The 23,896-nt window shown below is 42.2% G+C and overlaps 1 protein-coding gene and 1 pseudogene across 2 annotated transcripts in view; one reads left to right on the forward strand and one right to left on the reverse strand.

Moving 5' to 3' along the window:
* The first annotated feature begins 6,991 nt into the window (after positions 1–6,991).
* Positions 6,992–10,762, forward strand: LOC115113864 (fibronectin type 3 and ankyrin repeat domains 1 protein-like; annotated as a pseudogene).
* Positions 10,763–11,246: 484 nt separating this feature from the next.
* The window catches only part of LOC115113208 (disintegrin and metalloproteinase domain-containing protein 12-like), a 140,447-nt gene continuing 127,797 nt past the window's right edge, over positions 11,247–23,896 (reverse strand). For both annotated transcript variants that reach the window (XM_029640586.2, XM_029640585.2), the window contains exons 20-23: positions 23,546–23,660; positions 21,768–22,016; positions 14,483–14,652; positions 11,247–14,366 (exon numbers count right to left, since the gene is read on the reverse strand). In XM_029640586.2, coding sequence (XP_029496446.1) covers positions 14,312–14,366; positions 14,483–14,652; positions 21,768–22,016; positions 23,546–23,660 — 589 coding nt within the window. In that variant the 3' untranslated portion in view covers positions 11,247–14,311. The remainder of the gene's footprint in view (positions 14,367–14,482; positions 14,653–21,767; positions 22,017–23,545; positions 23,661–23,896) is intronic.

Consider the following 23,896-nt stretch of genomic DNA (forward strand, 5'->3'; position numbering starts at 1 on the left):
TTTTTTAAATGCAGTGTTGATTTTAGCAGATTACTTTCTGGGTATTTTTGTCGACTTGATTCATAATGATGACTGCCAGCCAAGATTTTGAAAGTATGATGTTGACATGATCAGCCAATCAAATCTACTGTACATATAACTGATTTGACATAATTTTATCTGTGGCCAATGACCTTGAGCCTTCTTGGATCGGCATTTCTAATGTAACTCTATGGCGCCACCCAAGGGGCTCGATTTTTGAGGTCTCCCCTTAGACTTGGTGGTGATGTAGTGTCCTCATGAGTGACATACCACTGAGCCAATCACGGCACAACGCTCCATATTTTCTGCTGGCTTATCCCACCACCACAGAATGCACTGAGCTAGGCTGAAACACCTGCATTTTGGAGCTGCCTTACTCAAGAAAACAAAAAAGAGACTATTTTGGATGCGGCTTTATTAACTCAATGACATATTTCTTTTTACATTGTTTGCGAACTGATATGCGACACGTATTAATGGAAAAATAACATGCAAAACAGGCAAGCCCCACCTGTCCTGAATGACGGGTCGCCACTGGGTGCATAGGTAAAATCACGGGGGAAGCCAGAAAAAAAAGCCATATTACAACCTACAACCTCTATAACCCGTTATTTCATATGCCTTGTGACCGTGATACAGTGCATTTGGAGTATTCAGACTCTTTGACTTTTTCCACATTTTGTTACGTTACAGCCTTATTCTTTTTTCAATTTAAAGTTTTATTAAGTTTTCTTGTTTTTCAATCAACCAACAAAACACATTCCACATTCACAGATGTGACAGGCTTTAAAAATAACATTAAAATATATAATAATAATAATTAAAATACAATAAAAATAGAAAATAATAAAAATAATGATTTTTAATTTTTTAAAATATTTTTTCTTTTAATTGAATTTGTATTGTTATTATTATTATATATTTTAATTATACATACACACATGTCTATATATATACACACATACACATACGTACACATATACATACATTCACACCCATATGTAACAGTATAACTTTAGACCGTCCCCTCGCCCATACCCGGGCGCGAACCAAGGACCCTCTGCACACATCAACAACAGTCACCCTCGAAGCATCGTTACCCATCGCTCCACAAAAGCCGCGGCCCTTGCAGAGCAAGGGGAACTACTACTTCAAGGTCTCAGAGCAAGTGACGTCACCGATTGAAACGCTATTTAGCGCGCACCACCGCAAACTAAGCTAGCCATTTCACATCCGTTACACATACACACACACATATCCTACATACCTACACGTACTCACAAAGAACAATAAAACACATATATTTTTTAAACATATGTAAAACTTGCAGCAGCACAATCAAGGTTCTTATTAGCTATTTCTAGCCTTCGTTGAGACGACGAGCCAATAATTTGTTTTTAGATTTTACAGCACCTTACATAACATGTATCTGCTCATTTCCCTAATCACCCCGTTCACTCTGTCCAGTTTGAAATATAGTTGAATAGTGGAGACCAGAGTCTATCAAACTTGGGCTGTCTGTTGTGGAGGTCATAAGTGAGCTTTTCAAGAGGGGGAAAGTCAACAATCTGGTCAATCCACATTTTAAATGTAGGAGGGGTATTAGAGGCCCACAATAGAAGAATACATTTCTTAGCAAAGTATGTAATAGTCATAAGCAAATTTTCTCTGTCAGGATCAAGAACAAAGTCCTGCTGGGCATTAAGAAGATAGATACACGGGGTCATATCAAACTGTACATCTAGTATTTTCTGTGCAGCAGAAATCTGGCAATCTCTCTACAGCTCCAAAATACATGCAAATAGGTTCCACTTTCAGAGGTACATCTTTTACAGTTAGGAGACATATCTGATTTCATTCTATGGAGTCTCAAAGGAGTGTAATAAAATTTGTACAAAGATTTGTAATTAGATTATTTCATTTTTACATTAGTAGAGGTGCAGTATACCCTGTTGCAAACCTCCGGCCCATAGCTCATCACTGATAGTCAGACCAAGGTCCTTTTCCCAGATTATTTTCAAAGGAGTAAAAGAGGAGCCTCCTTTCTCAGAATATTTATATATATTTTGCCTTTAATGGATTGTGCTGTGACAACTTCGTTCAACTGAGTTCTAAACCTCCTCTTGGAAGTAAATGAGGAAATTACCTGTCTAATTTGAAGATACAAAAAAAAAATGGGATCTTGGCACATCGAATTAACTGCAGAGCTCTTGAAAGGATTTCAGTGTAGTGGTTTTCTAATGAAATAGGTCTGAAAAGGTCCTGATTCCTAGAGCATGCCAAAGATTAAAGTTGGCATCCCTCAGGGCTTTTGGCAAGTCTGGGTTGCCTACTATAGGTGAGTGAGAACATATTTGGGAGGAAATGCCCAGGTATTTCTTACAGTCCCTCCACGCTAGTAGGGTGCTGTAAATCACAAAGGTTTTGGCTATGTTGCCCACTTCACTAAAGTTATTAATTAATATAATTGAACTTAAGGGCAATGAACCACAGGATTGGGCTTCTATCTGAATCCACATGGACTCTTGTCTGTTTGTGATCCATGTTAGCATGTTGCGGATTTGGGCAGACCAGTAGTACAATTGAAGGGAGGGAAGGGCAAGACCACCCTTAGATTCAGGTTTCGATAGAGTGGAGAACTTGATCCTAGGTTTTTTATTGTCCCATATAAATTTGGTGATGCGTTGGTTAGTTGTTTTGAAAAAGGAAACTGGGAGATAGCATGGGAGCATCTGAAATAAATAGTTAAGTCTAGAGAGGACGTTCATACGGATTACATACATTTTTCCTACTATGCTAATTGGGAGGGAGATCCAGGTTCGGAGATCGTTCTTGATTCAATCCAGGAGTGGAAGATAATTTTCCTTGAAAAAGCTATTCAGATCTGGTGTTATGAAGATCCCGAGGTAATGAAACCCCTGTGTTTTCCATTACAAAGGACATAGTGTCTTCATAGAGCTGGTGAGTGTAATATTGAAAGGGCAGACAGTGTATTTGTTAAAATTGATCTTATAACCTGAAAACTTGCCATACTGAACAATTGTGTCTAAAATGGGAGGGGGGGAGGGTTCTCAGGGTTGGATATGTAGAGCAAGACATCATCCGCGTAAAGCGACATCTTGTGCTGCAGGCCGCCTGCAGAAACACCCATAATATTTGGATTGCTCCTTATTAGCTCTGCCAGAGGCTCCGCCCCCAACAAGTAGAGCAGGGGCGTACAGCGAGCACCCTTGTCTTGTGCCCCGTTCCAGAGGGAATCTGTCAGAGTTCAGTCCATTAGTAGTCACCATGGCATTTGGATGAGAGTATAGTGATTTAATCCATTTAATACAATTTGGGCCCATATTGAACTTTCTAAGGCTGAAAACAGAAAGCTCCACTCCATCCTGTCAAATGCCTTCTCAGTATCCAGTGAAGCCAGCAGGACAGGGGTCTTCTGTGCGTTTACTTGATCAATAATATCAAAAAGACGGCGAATGTTATCAGAAGAGTATCTGTCTCTAATAAATCCAGTTTGGTCCGCTTTTATTATTTTGGGAAGACGAGTGTGTAGTCTTTTGGCGAGCAATTTGGTAATTATTTTGTAGTCGAAGTCCAACAAGCTTATGGGCCGGAAGGACGAGCAGGATAGGAGGTCCTTGTCCTTTTTGAGCAACACTGTAATGCAAGCTGTGGGCATTGAGTCTGGGAGAACTCCGTTTTTGCAAAAATCCTCCAGCATTGGCATGAAGATGGGGCTGAGCTGGGGCCAAAAAGCTTCATAGAACTCTCTGGGGAATCCATCTGGGCCTGGGGACTTATTAGGTGGCATGGAGGTAATTGCCTCCAGGATCTCCTCAGGAGTGAAGGGGGAGTTGAGATCTTCTTGGTCGGTCTCTGATAGTTTAGGTAGCGAGATTCCCTCTAGGAAAGAGTGGAGTTCTGCCTCCGTGTGTTTTCTCTCAGAGGTATATAGTTTGCAGTAAAAATCATGAAAAGTTAAATAGATCTTTTTGGGTCATATGTGACCTCGTCCTCTGCTGTTCGGATAGCCATGATTGGACGCTCTGACTGCTCCTTTTTTTAATTGGTAAGCAAGAAATCTACTGGGCCTATTGCTATACTCATGGTATTTCTGTTTAGTAAAGAAAACCTTTTTTTTATCTCCTGAGTATTGTCCAAATTCAGTTTGGCTTTGGCTGCTTTAAGTTGACTCCAGGAGGTGCTGTCTGGGGATTGTTTATATATTTTTTCACAGCATTCCAGCTCACTCTCAAGATCTAGCCTTTGTGCTTCCATTACTTTTTTCTTAGAGGAAGCATATGCAATTAGATTACCTCTTAGTGTGGCTTTAGCAGCGTCCCACATTGTGGCCGGAGAAACAGGACAATCTTTGTTGTCTTGTGTGTAGTTGTCTATCCATGTAGTTACCAGTTTATGGAACGCTTCGTTTGATAGCATGGAGGTGTTGAATTTCCAGCTCTTTGACCTCGGGATGTTTTTGCAGAGGTCCAAGCGGAGGTGGACAAAAGCGTGATCTGAAAGTGCTATGGGTCCGATTGTACATGTGGCTGAATTTATGAAACTCTTTGGGATAAAAATGTAATCTATACGGGAGTAGGTGTTATGGGCATTAGAGTAGTATGTATAGTACATAGATGAGCTATTAGTCTCTCTCCAGATATCTATCAGTCCCATCTCTTTAGTAAGAGAGTTCAACATCTTTGCAGATCTAGGATTTGTGGTGGGGACTTGATTTGTCTAGGGTTGGGTTAAGGGTACAATTAAGAGCTCCGGCCACCACGCCAAAGGAAACACAATGCTCATTAAACAGGGTTATCATTTTTGACATGAAAGCAGGAGTATCTTGTGTTAGGGGCGTATATGTTTAAGCTAGTAATTGGTTGACCATACAGTGACCCAGTTATCAAAATAAATCTCCCTTCCGGATCAGATATGTTTTTGTCAATTATGAACATTCTTCTGGATAAGTATGTGTTAGAGGAATTCTAAATTCCTATATGTTTTGTAGCCAAAACCAAATTCGCACTCTCTCTATTTCATGAATGAGTTGTAAATTCATTAATTATGCATGAAATAGATAGAGACCAGTCTTAAAAGTCAGGTAATAGCGTTTATTACAAGAGAGTACTGCCACATACACATTTTTCCACAGGCTATAAACTGAAAATGACGTCAGCGTTTTCTAAATGTTCTATCTCTTTCACGGGTAGAGAGGCCCTATAGTTCTCGAGCCTTCGCTCCACGCCTGAAGTCAAGGTCAGTCAGTATAAATCAGCATTCCAGACAGTCTGGAGGTAGTCCGTTCCTGCCACCTGGAGATTGTACAAATGAATGAACTAAGGAACAGACCTTCATTGTTACTAAACTCCTGACTACATTATATACAATTGGGAATGGGAGCAAGAGACAAAATTCATATATGTACCGTACATTATAGCATTTGGACTAGTCAGTTCTGATTGGAATGTATACATAATTAGTCATTTCAACCATAATTTCCTCCAACAGGCTGTGCCTCTACTGTTTGATTTGAAAGATGAGAAATACACCTGTCCCACCCAAGCTCTGCGGAGTTTGGCATGTTCGGCATCACAGAGGTGTGTCTCTTGTAATAGCGCAATGTCTGCTTTTTCCTTTTTTAGAGCACATAGTATCTTTTTCCATTTTATTGCATGCCCTAGACCTTGGCAGTTCCATGTCAATAGATTTAAGGTACTAGTCATCGTCATCGAACAGTAATCAAACTTTAGTGCAAGTCATCATTGGGTAAAAGTGGATAATAGTTACATCTGCGTTCACATAAAAGGAAAATAAATGGTGTACATAAAACAACAATCTCTGAACACCCCAAAATAAAATCAATAGCCCAGCCTACATATACCTCCCCCAAAGGACATAGGGAACCCCAAGTAATAATAGCAACAAAAAAACATGGAAATAAAAGTAGGCTGAAACATTAGTAGGCCTAGGTTAGGCTATAGAGCCTATCCCTCTCAGCTAAAGGAAAATAAATATAGATTGGACTGCTATAGTGACATTTAGCGGGGCGGGTGGGTCTTTGGATATCGGCTATATGTTGTCTTACCTCCTTTAGTAATAGCATTAATCGCATTTAGTCATTGGTCCGTTTCTCATTGACCAGGATGTCTTTCAAAAAACGCTTTGCCTCTTTGGGAGTTTTGTAGTGTCGCAAGGCTCCTTGGTGAAGAATCCTGAGCTCGTTTGGTATTTGAATCCCCTGAAGATGCCTCGGTCAATGGAGTATTTCTTCACCTCGTTAAACTCTCGGCTCTTTCGGCGTATTCCAGCTGACAGGTCCTGGTGTAAAGTGCGTTTGGCGTTTCCCACTGTGATGGTATTTTTCTCTCTCTCTCTCTCTCTCTCTCTCTCTCTCTCTCTCTCTCTCTCTCTCTCTCTCTCTCTCTCTCTCTCTCTCGCTCTCTCTCTCTCTCTAGGCCTGTCGGTGGACAGGTGGAGCCACTCGGGAAGTAGGTAGCGGATCAGTGGCATGTTTCCCTCTTCTTTTTCGCCCAGATTTAATAGAACACAATTATTCCTTCGCCCCCTGTTTTCCAGGTCCTCTGTTTTCTCTTCCAGATGCTCTATTTTCTTTTTAGCATATGCTATTGTTTCCATGGCATCTGTCAATAAGTTTTGCATGGATAGGATTCGCCCCTCTGCCTCGTCCAGGCGCCCCGCGTTTATGGTTATCTTGTTGTTGATGTCAGGCAAAGCGTTTTCCAGGATTGTCACCTTAATGGCATCTAATTTAGTGTTGAGTTCTGTACGTTTCTGCAACTCAGAAGGATGTCTTCGAGAGAGTGCAAGGTTGTCATTCGTTGGTCCTCGGAGGGGAGCGGGTCCTCTTGCTCCTGGCTAAAGGCGCTAGCTTTTTCTGAAGCTAGCTTCTTCTTGGAGGCTTTTCCGGGTAAAAACGTCAGCTGTAGTGTCATCTTCTGTAGCCGCCATGACTTTTTTACTAAAGCTAAAGGAGTTTGAACTTGGAGTGGAGGTAAGATCAGGAATTGGAAACTACTTGTGCGGAGCTCTCAGTTCATGCGGCCATCTCGTTCAAGAGTCACGTGATCCCCTATAGCCTTATTCTAAAATGGATAAAATGCCGCCCCCCCCTCATCAATCTACACACAATACCCAATAATGACAAAGCAAAAACTGTTTCTTCAAAAACATTTCAAATGTATAACATTTTTAAACTGAAATAGTACATTTACATACAGTAAGTATTCAGACCCTTTACTCAGTACTTTGTTGAAGCACCTTTGGCAGCGATTACAGCCACAAGTCTTCTTGGGCATACCCAAGTTTGGCACACCTGTATTTGGGGAGTTTCTCCCTCTCTTCTCTGCAGATCCTCTCAGAATCTGTCAGGTTGGCGAGCTTTGCTGCACAGCTATTTGCAGGTCTCTCTAGAGATGTTAGATCAGGTTCAAGTCTGGGCTCTGGCTGGGCCACTCAAGGAAATTCAGAGACTTGTCCAGAGACAAGCCACTCCTGCATTGTCTCGGCTAAGTGCTTAGGGTCATTGTCCTGTTGGAAGGTGAACCTTCACCCCAGTCTGAGGTCCTAAGCACTTTGGAGCAGGATTTCATCAAGGATGTCTCTGTACTTTGCACCGTTCATCTTTTCCTCGATCCTGACTAGTCTCCCAGTCCCTGCCACTAAAGAACATCCCCACAGCATGATGCTGCCACCACCATGCTTCACTGTAGGGATAGTGCCAGGTTTCTTCCAGATGTGGCGCTTGGCATTGAGTCCAAAGAGTTCCATCTTGTTTTCATCAGACCATCTAATTTTATTTCTGAGCCATTTAGATGCTTTTGGAAACCTCCAAGCGGGCTGTCATGTGCCTTTTACTGAGGAGTGGCTTCCGTCTGGCCACTGTCCCACAAAGGCCTGATTGGTGGAGTGATGCAGAGATGGTTGTCCTTCTGGAAGGTTCTCCCATCTCCACAGAGGAACTCTGGAGCTCTGTCAGAGTGACCATCTGGTCCCTGGTAACCTCCCTGACCAAGGCTATTTTCCCCCAATTGCTCAGTTTGGCTGGGCTGCAAGCTCTTGGAAGAGTCTCGCAGGTTCCAAACTTCTTCCATTTAAGAATGACGGAAGCCACTGTGTTCTTGGGGATCTTCAATGCTGCAGACATTTTTTGCTACCCTTTTCCAGATCTGTGCCTCGACACAATCCTGTCTCGGAGCTCTATGGACAATTCCTTCGACTTCATGGCTTGGTTTTTGCTCTGACATGCACTGTCAACAGCAGTCAAGCACCCAAGCTAACTGGCTAACAGTTCTCGCAGTGACATTCTATTAAAATGGACACTTGCACAGTGTATAAAAAATAATAAATAAATAAATGTTAAAAAAATGAAAATACTTTGTCAAAATTAGAAACGTGTAATATCTGAAAATGTAGCTAGTTAGACTATCTTACCCGTGGTCTGAAATCGGAGTAGATAGCCAGAGCGAATTTACCGGCTACGTCTGTCAACAGTTGTCGAAGTGACATTCATTTGCAATGGATACTTGTATAGTGGAGTTTTTTGTTAAGACATGTAGCTAGCTAGCTAGCTAAACAATGAACCATCATTACTACCCTGCATGAATCTGCAGGTCAAATCAAATCAAACTCATCTTTCGGCATTTGTCCAGCCCACTCATTATCTCAGCCAATCATGGCTAACGGGAAGGTTGCTGACCTTTTCTGTGGCAAAACCAACTAGGCTTGTAATTGAACCATTTTATTCGTATTGACAGATGGCTTGCAAGTTTCTTATTAAGGCAGACAAAACTTCACATGTTCCAGAAGGCATTTCTGCCCAAAAACACATTTTGATTAAAAAAAAGGCTTTCGTGTGAAGTAGTGACCTGCGACATACTGCTAGTTTCCTGAAATAGGTCACATATAGACAGGTGTGTTCCTTTCCAAATCATGTCTAATCAATTTAATTTGGAAGCAAAAGAAACACACACCTGTTTAGGCGAGGTGCTGGCTAGCTGAGTAGAACACCTGAAAAAGAAAAGGTGTTGGTGTTATCACGTGCTCCACTAAGGCAGTTATTTATCTAATAACTTGTCCTTGTGGTAAAAATGATGTGTGTCAAAAGAAGTGCGAAATAAAAGTACGAATCTCGGAGCATCGTAGCACCTTTATGTGCAAAAACTCAGCGTACCCAGTTGCAGACCACTTTTTGGAAGCAAATCACAAACAACTCTAGGAGAGGGGGTGACCTTGACAATTTAATTTAAAGACCCTTGCTCCCTTCGGTCTCAATGTGGACTTTGATATGAAGTCATTCTTGTGATTATTATGATTTTGGTATTCATTGTAAATGTTTGTAGGCCTATTATGTAGCCTAATTGTATCTATGGATTGTATGCTATCCATTCATGTTTTTGACATGTTCTATTTATATCTGTAAATCAACCAATGATATCAAGCCACCCCAGCCATGATTACAGACACCTGTGTGTGTGTCCTTTGAAACTATATAAACTAGTGACCCGCAATGTTTGCCATTATACCCTTATGAAGACAGCTTGTCTGTCAAAACGTGGGTTATTAGTTTATCAAATTATTGCATCTGAGCTCCTATAGTGTGCGGCTCTCATTTTCAATCAATTGAATTTACCACAGGTGGACTCCAATCAAGTTGTAGAAACATCTCAAGGATGATCACTGGAAACAGGATGCACCGGACCTCATTTTTGAGTCTCATAGCACAGGGTCTGAATACTTATGTGTGAATAAAGTATTTATGTTTTTTCCTCCTCTCTTTCATGTTGACGAAACAGTCTATCACTGTCATACAGTACACACTTGTCTGGCTGAAATACTTTCATTCATGGGCAGTGTTAGCTAGTTAACATTAGCCTTCTACATCTAGCTGCATGCTGAACTTCCATCCTCTCAGGCCAGGGTCACAATGTATGAATTAATGGTTGGATCAGAATCGCCGTTATAATCATTGGCCAGTACGGCTGACAGAGGACACCTTGCTGTCATAGCCTACATGATTCAGGATGGCTGGGAGGTGAGATTGGTTTCAGCATTTACGAGCTACACTATATTATCTACAGTCAATGTAAAGTGCACTACTTTTAACCAGAGCCTTAGTTTAACTATCCAAAAGGAAAACGAAAGGAAGTGAGTTATAATTTTGAGACTAAAAGGCATGTTGATTGTTGTCTCAGTTGGATGTTAGAGACAACGTGTCCCCCTGACTGGACTCCTTTGATGAGGGTGTCAGCAGTCAGTGGAACCCAGCGGTGGCCTCTCTCCTCATCAGAGCCGTGGCTGATGTCAACATCAGGACAAGGATGGGAAGACGCCCCTTATGGTACACTTCTTCACAAACTTCTGTTGTGCCACTAAAGAGTGCACTTACTCATGGTGCAAACTCATCAAGACTCATGGTGCAAATTCATCGAGATACAACAACTATGTCTGCTAGGTGGCAGTGTTGAACCCCCACGAGTTGCTGGTGCAGTTGTTGTTGGACAGGGCCGACCACGATGTGAAGAACGAGGTAATGACAAGTAACAGCATGGGTTCTGTTTCGATTAGAGCAATTGAAATCATTCTGGAATTGACTGATATTTTTGTCTTTGCAGTTTGGGCCAGGGGCAGCTGAAATAGCAAAGGCCTTTGGGAGAGAGGTAATGCTTTCTCCATAAACATTACTGTTGTACAGTATGTTACTGTTATAGTGAATATATGAGCAAGTGTTGTTTATTATTTTTTCCCTACAGAATTTCATCAGTTTATTAGAAGGACAGAAGAGTATCGTCAGAGATGGTACAGTCCATTAGTAAAGGGCTTAGGTGGACAGCGCCATTTCCCCCCCCCCCTAATTTCTAAAAGCTTTATTATTGTTGCTTATTTTTTTAACACATTGTATTTATGTATCTAAACCTGCATTTTTACCTGGATATTTGTTTTGCATAACAACAGTTTTAACTGTATGAGATTTTTATGGATAAATGAAATAATAAACCATCAAGAATAGCCTCAAGACACAAAGGATTGACTTGGTTTCGCTTTACTGTACAGATGTCTGATTAAACCTTATCCTACGAGAGGGAGACACATTTCACATTGCTGTGCGGATGAGTCGTGTATTATTATTTGTAATGTGTTTGTGTTAAGTCTTCTGCCTACATTCGCCTGTACAGTCAGCAAAATAAATGCATATAAATCAAATGAACAGCATAAGAGAAATCTCATTTATTTGGCTCTGCAATAATGTTCAAGTACTCCAACTGCTCCAGAATCCAATCTTTTACCATAATCCTCATTCCAAATGGAGTTCAATAATAATAATAAAAAAAAACATGTTTTATTGAACAGGAGAAGCCATCACTTTGTGGTTCTCACTGCTCTTGTAAAATAAAATACTGATTGCTGACAGATACTATATTTACACTAACTGTACAATGGCTTTTAACTTGAAAATGTAAGAGTGAAACAAAAAATACACGACATTTGTAGAAAGCAACTTTTACAAGTGAATAGACCTGAAGATCTGACAAATGCTGACATCAGATAGCAGTTGATCTAAATCTGTTAAAAAAAGGAACAAAGACAGTGTAAATGCAACTACACAATGCACGTCTGATGAGTAGCGAGTAGTGCATTCTACACTATCGAGCGACAAGACATACACTGCATTATGAGTACACACACATGCATCCATTTAATTAAAGCACAACAGTATATTGGTGATCACAATACATTGCAGACCAGGTTTGATATGTTGTTTTACAACCTACAATAATGCAACATGTGCCCCTGTTTGGTGCTGTACTGAATACTTTTTAATGTAAAAGTCCCCCCTGTTGAAACAACCTTACAAAGTAGTTATGAGAGTGAGGTCATAACTTCATATAGTAAGCTTGCTAACATACACACACGCAGGCATTCACGCACACACACACACCCCGTGCCATGCCAGAGGACTGAGCAGTATGATGAACACTCTTACTCAGCACCCATCAGAGCTATATTTAATGAACCATATTGTGGCCAAGACATTATGTACCCACAGTCTCTACTTTAATTTGGACAACATTTGAATGTATTGAAAATCAATTGTGTCACTTAGTCCGCAAATTAAAGTAAAGTAAAGTTTAAAGGGAAAATAACAGGACATTAAGTACAGCTATTGGATGTATTTGCTGTAAGACTGTAATGTTTCAAAGGACAAATTCAACTTAATTGGAATTGTCTTGAAAACCTCAAGGAGAGTTATGTGCCAATGTGTGAGACCGAGCTCCAATAGTAAATGAATAATGATAACCATGAGGTCAAGTACCGGCAATTACCTCGTAAAGTAAACCACTTTGGCATACTTTTGTCTGAGTAAACTTTGAAAAGATAAAAATGAATAAAACATTGGACACCATCTAAGTGGGGTTTGGACTCTTCACAACACTGAAGTCATCTTGACACCACAGCATCAAGTGAGTTGAAGTGTAGCACGCTCCTCCACCAGCCGTTATATTGCATTATTTGGTGTTGCTGTGATTCTCTGGAACCCAGCAGTGTCAGCTCATTTTAGACTCTCCTGGCCCCGCTGGGAGCATTACGTATTGCACAACTGCCAGCAAATACTCCAAACTGTGTGTAAGAGAGTTGAGTATTTATGAAAGCGGTGACTACAGCATATCCTTCAAGTCTGTGGTCACAACATGAACTATTAAGGGCATGTAAGAGCCCAAAATCATTTGTAAGTTTGTAAACGTGTTGAAGTTCGCCAGCGGAGAAAAACTTCAAGGTCAGAGATACTTTTCTCTGTGGTACTGTAGTTATATACTTGGGTCCAATACCCTGTCAATTAACTCATATTAGGGTACATACGAATTCAGATCATGTATGTGTCTCCTGACACCTCCTGTCTCAGCCTCCAGTATTTATGCTGCAGTAGTTTATGTGTCAGGGGGCTAGGGTCAGTTTGTTATATCTGGAGTACTTCTCCTGTCTTATCCGGTGTCCTGTGTGAATATTAATATGCTCTCTCTAATTCTCTCTTTCTCTCTTTCTTTCTCTGTCTCAGAGGACCTGAGCCCTAGGACCACGCCTCAGGACTACCTGGCATGATGACTCCATGCTGTCCCCAGTACACCTGGCTGTGCTGCTGCTCCAGTTTCAACTGTTCTGCCTGCGGCTATGGAACCCTGACCTGTTCACCGGACGTGCTACCTGTCCCAGACCTGCTGTTTTCAACTCTCTAGAGACAGCAGGAGCGGTAGAGATACTCTGAATGATCGGCTATGAAAAGCCAACTGACATTTACTCATGAGGTGCTGACTTGCTGCACCCTCGACAACTCCTGTGATTATTATTATTTAACCATGCTGGTCATTTATGAACATTTGAACATCTTGGCCATGTTCTGTTATAATCTCCACCCGGCACAGCCAGGACTGGCCACCCCTCATAGCCTGGTTCCTCTCTAGGTTTCTTCCTAGGTTTTGGCCTTTCATGGGAGTTTTTCCTAGCCACTGTGCTTCTACACCTGCATTGCTTGCTGTTTGGGGTTTTAGGCTGGGTTTCTGTACAGCACTTTGAGATATCAGCTGATTTAAGAAGGACTATATAAATACATTTGATTTAATTTGATATGTAGACCATGTATGAATGCAAAGATCGAACAATAATTCAAGTACGTGTCGATTCTGAACAATTCCCTTGCTTTTGCACCGAATTTGATTAGTTGAAACCAGTGGAGGCTGCTGAGGAGAGGACGGCTCATAATAATGGCTGGAACAGAACAAATGGAATGGCAGGACTGCTCACATGGAAACCATGTGTTTGATGTATTTGATACCATTCTACTTAATCTGCTCCAGCCATTACCACAAGCCCGTCCTGCTCAATTAAGGTGCCACCAACCAACCACCTGTGGTCGAAACACACCGCAATTGACATCTCCAACATGTCAGTCTGACACTGTTGCAGATTATGAAGTGAGTGGATGCCTTGGAGTGCGAAAGCAGTTCTTATTAACGACAAACTGAACATAAACTCCCAGTCCCTAACACTGCTGCTTAGTGAGTTACAAGGTATAGACATTAAATAGTTCATTTGTACCTGAGCGAGAACAACAAAAGCACCTTTCAGAGGCATAGCACCAATGTTTGAAGTCAGTCCCCTTTTCCCAAAACTCTGAGACCCTTTCAAAGTTGCAAAGGTCTGGTAGAGTCTTGTAGTGCAAATATGGGTCTCCATCCATAGAGCACCCCACTATTCCATCTCCATTTCTTTGTGATCAGCGGTCGAAATGATGAGTCTTAGGCAGTCTCTGGGATTGTATGGGTGCAGGTCTGAAAAGGGAGAAAGAAAACATGCAGAGCAAACATTTATTTTATTTTCATACATTTTTCATTCATACAGTATATAGCTATAAACCTTTTGCCAGCCAGTCCACCGTAGCACAGACCTGTTTGGTTGTGGAATGGTGAGCAGGGTCCTGGGCACGGTGGGGATGGGGATAGGGATGGGTCCAGGGAGGCGGACCCCCACCACCGAGGTGCTGCTTTCTACCCAAACACGCCTGTCCAGAGGGTCTGCAGGTAGGGGCTTCTGGGGCGGACTGGGCTTCTCACGGTCCTAGGAACGACAAACCAGAAGTTGAAGAGTAGTGTTGGCACAGAAACCTCACTAGAGGGCACTGTGTTATAGAGTGTCACCAGAATAATGTATCTGTCTGTTCTGTAGCCACCACCTCCGTAGCAACTCTCTCTGGAAGGTTATCTAAATGAGGTGCCATCATGTGTTGCTAATCTAAAATGGGGAGGGCGAGGTAATGGCAAACATCTGCTAGCAGCATCCCAGCTGCTCTGCACAGTTTGTAGGAGGAAAGGAACAAACCTTGAGCAATACTCACAAATAAGTGCCAAGTTACAGCAAACACCAAATTCAAAGGATTTAGAGAACAGAATGAAGTGTTAAAGGCAATTCTACAATAACAGAATGAGGCCAAGACTCCAATATTTCACTTTAAAATGTTTTTAAAAAACTATGATTGCAAAGTTAAACAAACCATACAACTGTATGCACAAGGATAACTTTGAAGAATTTCCACTGAACATTTTACAAAAACACATTGACTTGAAGAACAATGCAGATGCAAAGTTTGGTAACAGAATGATGGTTTGTGCTGTTTGAGCCGTCATTCTGTTACCAAACGTTGTGTTCTTAACATAGAGATGTGCATTGAGTTGTAGGGTTTGTTTAACTTTGCAATCACTGTTTTTTGTTTAAAGTGAAAAATCGGAGTCTCAGCATCTTTCCGTATCACCACAATAGGAACGAGAAAGCATGCCCATGGAAAAGTATCGCTCGAGTCTGACAAAATGTAATGTAACTTTGAAGATAAAGTTTGTAATGACACAATTTCACGTGTAACAGTATAGCTTCCGTCCCTCTCCTCAACTTGGGTTCGAACCAGGGACCCTCTGCACACATCAACAAGGAGGAGCAGACACCCATGATCTGGGTCAACAGCTATCCATGTCACATCGGTTAGTTTCACCCCCCTTTTGACCTCCTCCTTTTCCGCAGCAACCAGTGGGCCAACAGCATCAATGTAACAGTATAACTTTCGTCCGTCCCCTAACCCCGACCCGGGCCCGAACAAGGGACCCTCTGCACACACAGACAACTAACACCCACAAAGCATCGTGGGTAACAAAGCACCGTTATCCATCGCGCCTCAAAAGCCACGGAACAACTACTTCAGGTCTCAGAGCGAGTGACGTCACCGATTGAAACGCTATCTCGACCCCGCCCTGTGCAACTGGGTACTGGACTTCCTGACGGGCCGCCCCCAGGTGGTGAGGGTAGGCAACAACATCTCCACCCCGCTGATCCTCAACACGGAGGCCCCACAAGGGTGCGTTCTGAGCCCTCTCCTGTACTCCCTGTTCACCCACGACTGCATGGCCACGCACGCCTCCAACTCAATCATCAAGGTTGCGGACGACACAACAGTGGTAGGCTTGATTACCAACAACGACGAGACGGCCTACAGGAAGGAGGTGAGGGCCCTCGGAGTGTGGTGTCAGGAAAATAAACTCACACTCAATGTCAACAAAACTAAGGAGATGATTGTGGACTTCAGGAAACAGCAGAGGGAACACCCCCCTATCCACATCGATGGAACAGTAGTGGAGAGGGTAGTAAGTTTTAAGCTCCTCGGCGTACACATCACAGACAAACTGAATTGGTCCAGAACACAGACAGCATCGTGAAGAAGGCGCAGCAGCGCCTCTTCAACCTCAGGAGGCTGAGGAAATTTGGCTTGTCACCAAAAGCAAATTTCTACAGATGCACAATCGAGAGCATCCTGGCGGGCTGTATCACCGCCTGGTACGGCAACTGCTCCGCCTACAACCGTAAGGCTCTCCAGAGGGTAGTGAGGTCTGCACAACGCATCACCGGGGGCAAACTACCTGCCCTCCAGGACACCTACACCACCCGATGTTACAGGAAGGCCATAAAGATCATCAAGGACAACAACCACCCGAGCCACTGCCTGTTCACCCCGCTATCATCCAGAAGGCGAGGTCAGTACAGGTGCATCAAAGCTGGGACCAAGAGACTAAAAAACAGCTTCTATCTCAAGGCCATCAGACTGTTAAACAGCCACCACTAACATTGAGTGGCTGCTGCCAACACACTGACTCAACTCCAGCCACTTTAATAATGGGAATTGATGGGAAATTATGTAAAATATATCACTAGCCACTTTAAACAATGCTACCTAATATAATGTTTACATACCCTACATTATTCATCTCATATGTATACGTATATACTGTACTCTATATCATCTACTGCATCCTTATGTAATACATGTATCACTAGCCACTTTAACTATGCCACTTTGTTTACATACTCATCTCATATGTATATACTGTACTCGATACCATCTACTGTATCTTGCCTATGCCGCTCTGTACCAGCACTCATTCATATATCTTTATGTACATATTCTTTATCCCCTTACACTTGTGTGTATAAGGTAGTAGTTTTGGAATTGTTAGTTAGATTACTTGTTGGTTAATACTGCATTGTCGGAACTAGAAGCACAAGCATTTCGCTACACTCGCATTAACATCTGCTAACCATGTGTATGTGACAAATACAATTAGATTTGATTTGATTTGATTTATTAGCGCGCACCACCGCTAACTAGCTAGCCATATCACATCGGTTACACATGTGTACAACATCTGATGACCTACATCACTATACTTGGTGTTTTTGGAGCTTTTCTTTTTATCTGTGCCCTGGCACTGCAGAATGAGCATGAGGAGGTATATCGCTGGTTGGGGTCTGTTTCTCAAAGCCAAGTGAAATCTGTCACGCCCTTCTCTATTTTGGTTAGGTCAGGGTGTGACTAGGGTGGTCAATCTATGTTTTCTATTTCTTTGTTGGCTGGGTATGGTTCCCAATCAGAGGCAGCTGTCTATCGTTGTCTCTGATTGGGATTTCATACTTAGGCAGCTTTTTCCCATCTGTAGTTTGTGGGATCTTGTTTTGGTACTGTGCTATTCAGCCCTACTAAACTTTACGTTTTGTTTGTATTTTACATTTTTTTTGGTGTTCATTGAATAAAATTAAGATCTTCCAACAAAATCGTCCAAAAAGTGTCTGGAATCTTCCATAACATGCCATTTATATAACACATATGAGCTTGTCCTTCAAGGGCGTAAAGTGTGTCCTGGACTAGATGACTTTGTTGGGATGTTTCACACATCAGCGAGAAGGTGACTTACATCAACCATGTGACGACCCTCCCACTCTGTCTGCCGTATTCTCTCTTTGTTCTTGTTTCCTCATTAGGATGCCGGTGGGCGGAGTTGGGAGGGTCGTCAGCTACATGGGAAACACCTGGGCCAGGTGTCTCCCAGGATAAATAGACCTCTTCCACATTCATGGAAGAGACTCTCTCCATGCAGACACCTTTGTAGATTGTGTTGTGGTTCTTGGTGGCCTTTTGTTTGTTTGCTTTGGCACCTTTCAACACCCTGCATTATCACATTCATGCATGCAAAACACTCACTTATACTACTGATTACACACACCATTGTATATTTTTCTTAGTTGCTTTAGTTAATAAATATATATTTTGTTACTCCTTATCTCCACGTTGTCTCCCTTTGTTACGGGCTTTGAGCCGGTTCGTGACAAGTGGGGGCTCATCCGGGATTGTCACGAACCGGCACAACCATGCTTGAATAACTGTGACCCCCTGATGTGAAAGATTATTATTCCATTATGTGAGTGGTTTGACCATGCATACATGGCAGCGGAAGGTAGGCATGGCATAGTGTGGTAGGTAGAGAAGTGGGGTTGTAACAGCACCTGAAGACATGACGTGTCATTTAACTAATCAGTTATGAATGGCCATCCCCAGTGACGTCATCATTAGTGGCTACTCTGTTGTAGTGGATCATCAAGCTCTTAGACCAGATACGACTGCCCCCACAAAAACACATTTGACTGAGTCTACAGTACTAGTGTTAATGTTTTGTAGCTTAAACCACATCTTGTGACTTGGACTCAGTTAAATTGTATTAGGACAAACAGTGGAGACCACTTCTTGTGAAACAGCGGTCTGTTTGTTGCTTCAATTTGCCTTTCGAAACACTAAACTCAAAGAATAAGATCACCTCCTGGGGATGGCAGCTGAATCGTCTCCTGATTCAGTTAAACCAGAGGCGCCACAGAGGTTGAAATAAAGACCTAATCAGATTGAAGCCTTCTCTCCAGCCTGGTGTGGCTCCCAGTAAGTTGACGTGCCTCTAACCACTCATCCTGCATCAGATAGGTTATCCTCTCTCTGATAGTTAAGGGGTAGGGTAATCTGATACTAGATCTGTTGTTAAGGGCATCTAATACCTCAAGTGTTGTGTGTCTACCTCTCTGTGTTGGGTAGATGGAGAATGAATCCCACACAGCGGGGGTAGTGCTGGACCAGGTACTCCACTACTGCAGTAGTCTATGTAGACGAGACGTCACATTGGACACCATATAACATAATATGGACCCCCATATTCAAAACCAACTGTGCCCCTCAGCAAGTCAAGATGTACCTTTTGTACCATGCTGACAACCCTTGGGCAGTTAGATAGCATAGTGGACTTCCCCAGATCTGTGCCTCGACACAATCCTGTCTCGAAGCTCTATGGATAATTACTTCGATCTCATGGCTTTTTTTGCGCTGACATGCACTGTCAACTGTAGGACCAATCAAGTTGTAGAAACATCTCAAGGATGATCAATGGAAGCAGGATACACCTCAGCTCAATTTCGAGTCTCATAGCAAAGGGTTTGAATACTTACGTAAATAAGGCATTTCTTAAAAACCTGTTTTCGCTTTGTCATTATGGGGTATTGTGTGTATATTGCTGAGGATTTAATTTTTAAAAATCCATTTTAGAATAATGTAATAAACGTAATAAAATGTGTAAAAAAGTCAAGGGGTGGGAATACTTTTCGAAGGCACTGTATGTAGCGTTTTTCAAGGACACAAAGTTGCCTTACAATTGTAGAAAAAAACACCACATACATATACTGTCCTTTGTTTGTTTTTACCATGGGGAACTGAACTCTGCTAGGCTGCTACACACTCCATTCTCACATATGTGATCCATCTGTTGCCACACCTCAACAGGGACTTTCTCAGAAGAAGGGGATGCATTGGATCTATATCTGTCTCTCTCCATCTCTTACATGCTCTTCCCTAACATCTGGGAGTAGTTGTGCTTTATACACCAGAGAGAATAGTAACATCTCAAAGTTAATGTCTTCCTTTTTTTTTTTTTTACAATGACGTGCATCTGCCAGTGCACTCTGCACCTCATAAAGCCATGGACATCTGACATGGTGCTCTACGCATACAGATCACCTGCCTGCATGAGCCCTGAGCAGACAGATTGAATTACATACTCTAGAAACAGCCCTGCTGGCTCAGCAAAAAACAGGATTTGTGGAGAACAACTTTAAGGATGAAGTGCACGGTAAAAACAATTATAGTTGTTTGTAACTGGTTCCACAGCATTTGTTTGTTTACTCAACTACTCAAGTGTTACCTGAACTTTTAAAAAAATGTTGTTGGCTTAGCTCCAACTTGAGAAAACTTAAGCAAAAATTCAGGCAACTTAAAATGATGTGTTTGCTCAACTCGTCTCAAATGTTCATTCAACAAAAAACATTTTATTTGGCCATCAACACTAACTATTTACACACCCACAAACAGTGCTTTTGACATACCATGTTTTCATATTTGACAGACATTGTTATTTTGTGCATGTTATTTTGGACAGTAATTATTATTCAACATATCCTCACCTAGGATGTGAACTCACAACCACTAACTAGGTTCACAGCATATCGACCCTCCTGCCGATCTTTCTGCTACGCCACCATGTCTGTGCCAATGACTGATTTCACCTGTATTACTACACTTTGCACACAATCTCAGCTCTGTTAAAAGTACAATCAAGTACATTTTTTAAATATATCATAGTGATTAAGGAGTAAAATTAAAACAGAGTAAATATGCCCCACCAACATTAGACAACTACACAGAAAACCCTTACATCGCTGAAATAAGTCAATCAAATCCATGATGAGAGACTAGTCAGATTAACTGATAATAGACACAGACATTATAGCAGGAAGATCAGAATGCTGTGAACCAAAAGGTTGAGAGGACATGTTGAATAACAGTTACTGTATAAATGGACATGCACAATGTATTATTCATGTACTGTATGTATTCATGTACTGTATGTATTCATGTACTGTATGCTAACGGGTGTCAAATATGTAAGTTGAAAACATTGTATGTTAAAAGCACTGTGTGTGTGTGTTTGTGTATAACCAGTTGCACAGCCTTTTTTTAGTAAAGCCTTTATTTGCTCAAATAATAATTTCCAGCTGAATGAACATATGAGACAAGTTGAGCAAACACATTCATTTAAGTTATTTAGCTATGCCTTCCAGGGGTTATAGCAACACACTATTTAGTATGCGTGGTCCATAAATTATCCATTGTGTAATAATATGTCTATTGGGACCCAAGGCAGGGGTTTTGAATAAGTGAGTGAGGGAATACGTATTTCCGATTGCCCTTGTTAAATGTATGTTCTTCAAATGTTATGGATTGTGTGAATTAATAAATCTACTTTTTACTATGTTGTTTCCAGCAAGATCAATTTCCATAGAAATCCCCAAAAAGGGAATTAGGGCAGCACGATATGGGCAAAAAATAACATTGCAATTTTTTTACAAAATATTGCGATTGCGATTTTACTTGCGATATAGATCAAAACACTTGGGTGAACTGATGGAATCCTAGAAATAGAATGATTTATATTAAAAAGCAAAGTGGAAAGCAGCATCTTTCTTGTTTGGAACAATCTGTTGACTGCATTTGACCTAGAACAGAACACCATCTAAACTTATAGAGAATCTAACAGCGAGGTGGAAGAACTGCGCTACTTGAATGAGTAAACTATAAAAACAAACATTGCATGCAGCTGAGTGACATTTCAAAGTATTGCATGTGATATGAATCTCTTGAGATATGGATATTGCACATGTCAATATTGCGATTTCGTTGTGCATTCAATTAACTGTGCAGCCCTACAGAAAATACATTGGATATTTGTATTCATAGCGGCTGGCATGGCAGAACAGTGACTACTAACCTGGTCTATCCTGTAGGGTTGCTGTCTGGGCAGGCTGTGGCAGGGTGGTGCCCGCGGTGGGGAGAGGGCAGTGTGGGCCGGCAGGGCCCTGTGGTGGGGTGGGACTGGGGGCAGAGGTTGCTGTCCCACACTCAGGGAGACAGGCATGGGGTGGCTGATGTGGATGGGCTGGTAGTTGGGCAACCGCCGTAAGCTGTGGGAATGTAAACTGTGTGAAGGGAGGAGAGGCTCCAAACTCTGGTGGGATGGCTGTGAGGATGGAGAGAGGGGGAGGGGATATGGAGGGGAAGGGAGGTAGAGAAGAGAGCTGTTAGTTTGTGTTTTCTGTCAGGGCTTGAGCTATTATGTTCTCTTCCCTCTGCTCCTCCTCAGATCATTTATCTTATTTCCTGTTGGAGTCTCACAAACAATCATGTCATACCCCTGTGACTTATGTACAGTTCCTGGATACATCTAGGAGAACCCAGGCTAAAACTATACCCATGTTCTCCGTCATGGATGTACTATTACTATGAATTAACACGTTTCACAGGCAGTCAATAACAGAAAACATAGTAAGTGAATCTAACACACTGAAACGGTCAAAGCCAGCATCAGATTGCCTGTCCAGAACTGCTGTTAGTCCTCAAGAATAAACCTAATTGCACCGGAGATGGATAGACTGGCTGAACTGGCCTGGCCTGTAGATACGCTATGCCAGGCGACCTGCAGAGAGTCTGCTGGAAATCTGGACAGGGGGAACTGTGACTGCCAGAACAAACAGTAAACAGCAAGTAGACTGAATACTGCTGAGGAGCCAGAGTCACGTTCACTAGAGGAGAAAATACTGGTGTTGGAGACGGAACTGGGTTAAGCATCCTTCCTAGCCAAGCCAGCAAACCCTTAACTCCTGAACTCTGACCACAATGATACACTCCAGCTGTTCTCCATGGGAATCAACTGTGGATGTTTTAATGCGCACACACACACACACACACACACACACACACACACACACACACACGCGCGCACACACGCACACACGCACACACCTGCACACACATACACACACACACGCGCGTGCGCACACACACGCGCACACACACGCGCACACACACGCGCACACACATGCACACACATGCTTATCAATTCTAAAACAAGTCCACCCCAATTTGCCTCTTTTCTCCTGTGTCGAAGTACACAAAGGCTTTTTATCTCAGGCAGAACCATTATACACAGCCCTATGATGATACTGCACCATGATCACCATTTCATTTAAATGGTGCGGCTTCTCAATCAAAGTTTCTTCAGCCTTCTGCCAGCAACACTGTGGCCTCATTTATATTTCTTCAAGAAAGAGACCCTGAGACTAAATAAATTATACGCTTAGCCGTCAACTTGTTTTGACAATAAGTCTGGAATGAATAGGTTCAGATAAGCATGGCAAGTCTCAGACCAAGTTGATTCCCTGTTGTGGTGCTGCGGTTTTGATACAGTAGGATTGCATTAGAAATCCAATGATGTGTGACCGATAGTTTGTCAGCAGTTAGTTTGTAATACTTCTTTGCTAACACACGTTTTAGCTCTCCCTACATCCATCTTTTATACAATGCAACGTGTACTTGTTACATCTTCCATTGTGTAGGCCTATAAGTGAACCATACTAATCAATTGATCATAAGGGAAGGTTGGGGGAAAAACTCCAGCTCCCTCACGTGTAACAAACAGTCTGTGTTCTACTAAAGTGACTATCAGGGAAAATCAGCTGCCCCTTAACTCAGCAGCAGAAAGAGACCCACCTTGTATACGCTGGCACCTGGAGGCTTGGCTAGGGGCTTGGCTGGGGGCTTGCGTCGTGAACTGTACATGGACTGAGTCTGGCTGGGACTGGTTGCTCTGGTGGATCCAACAGACCTATGAAGACAGAGAGGTAACATTCCAACTACTATACTAGTCTTATACTAACTACTATTATACATCTCTTAAAAAGCTGCAGCTTTGAGACACACAGTAACAGGCCTTCCTCTGTACACAAGGCCCACGTGCATTGTGAGGACTATGTGCTGGACTATGCGTCTTCCTCTCACATGGTTAGTGGTTAGTGGAGTCACAAGGTTACTATCGCTGTGAACACATCAAATCACCAGAGA

Source organism: Oncorhynchus nerka, linkage group LG28 (genome assembly GCF_034236695.1).
Source record: "Oncorhynchus nerka isolate Pitt River linkage group LG28, Oner_Uvic_2.0, whole genome shotgun sequence".
NCBI lineage: Eukaryota > Metazoa > Chordata > Actinopteri > Salmoniformes > Salmonidae > Oncorhynchus > Oncorhynchus nerka.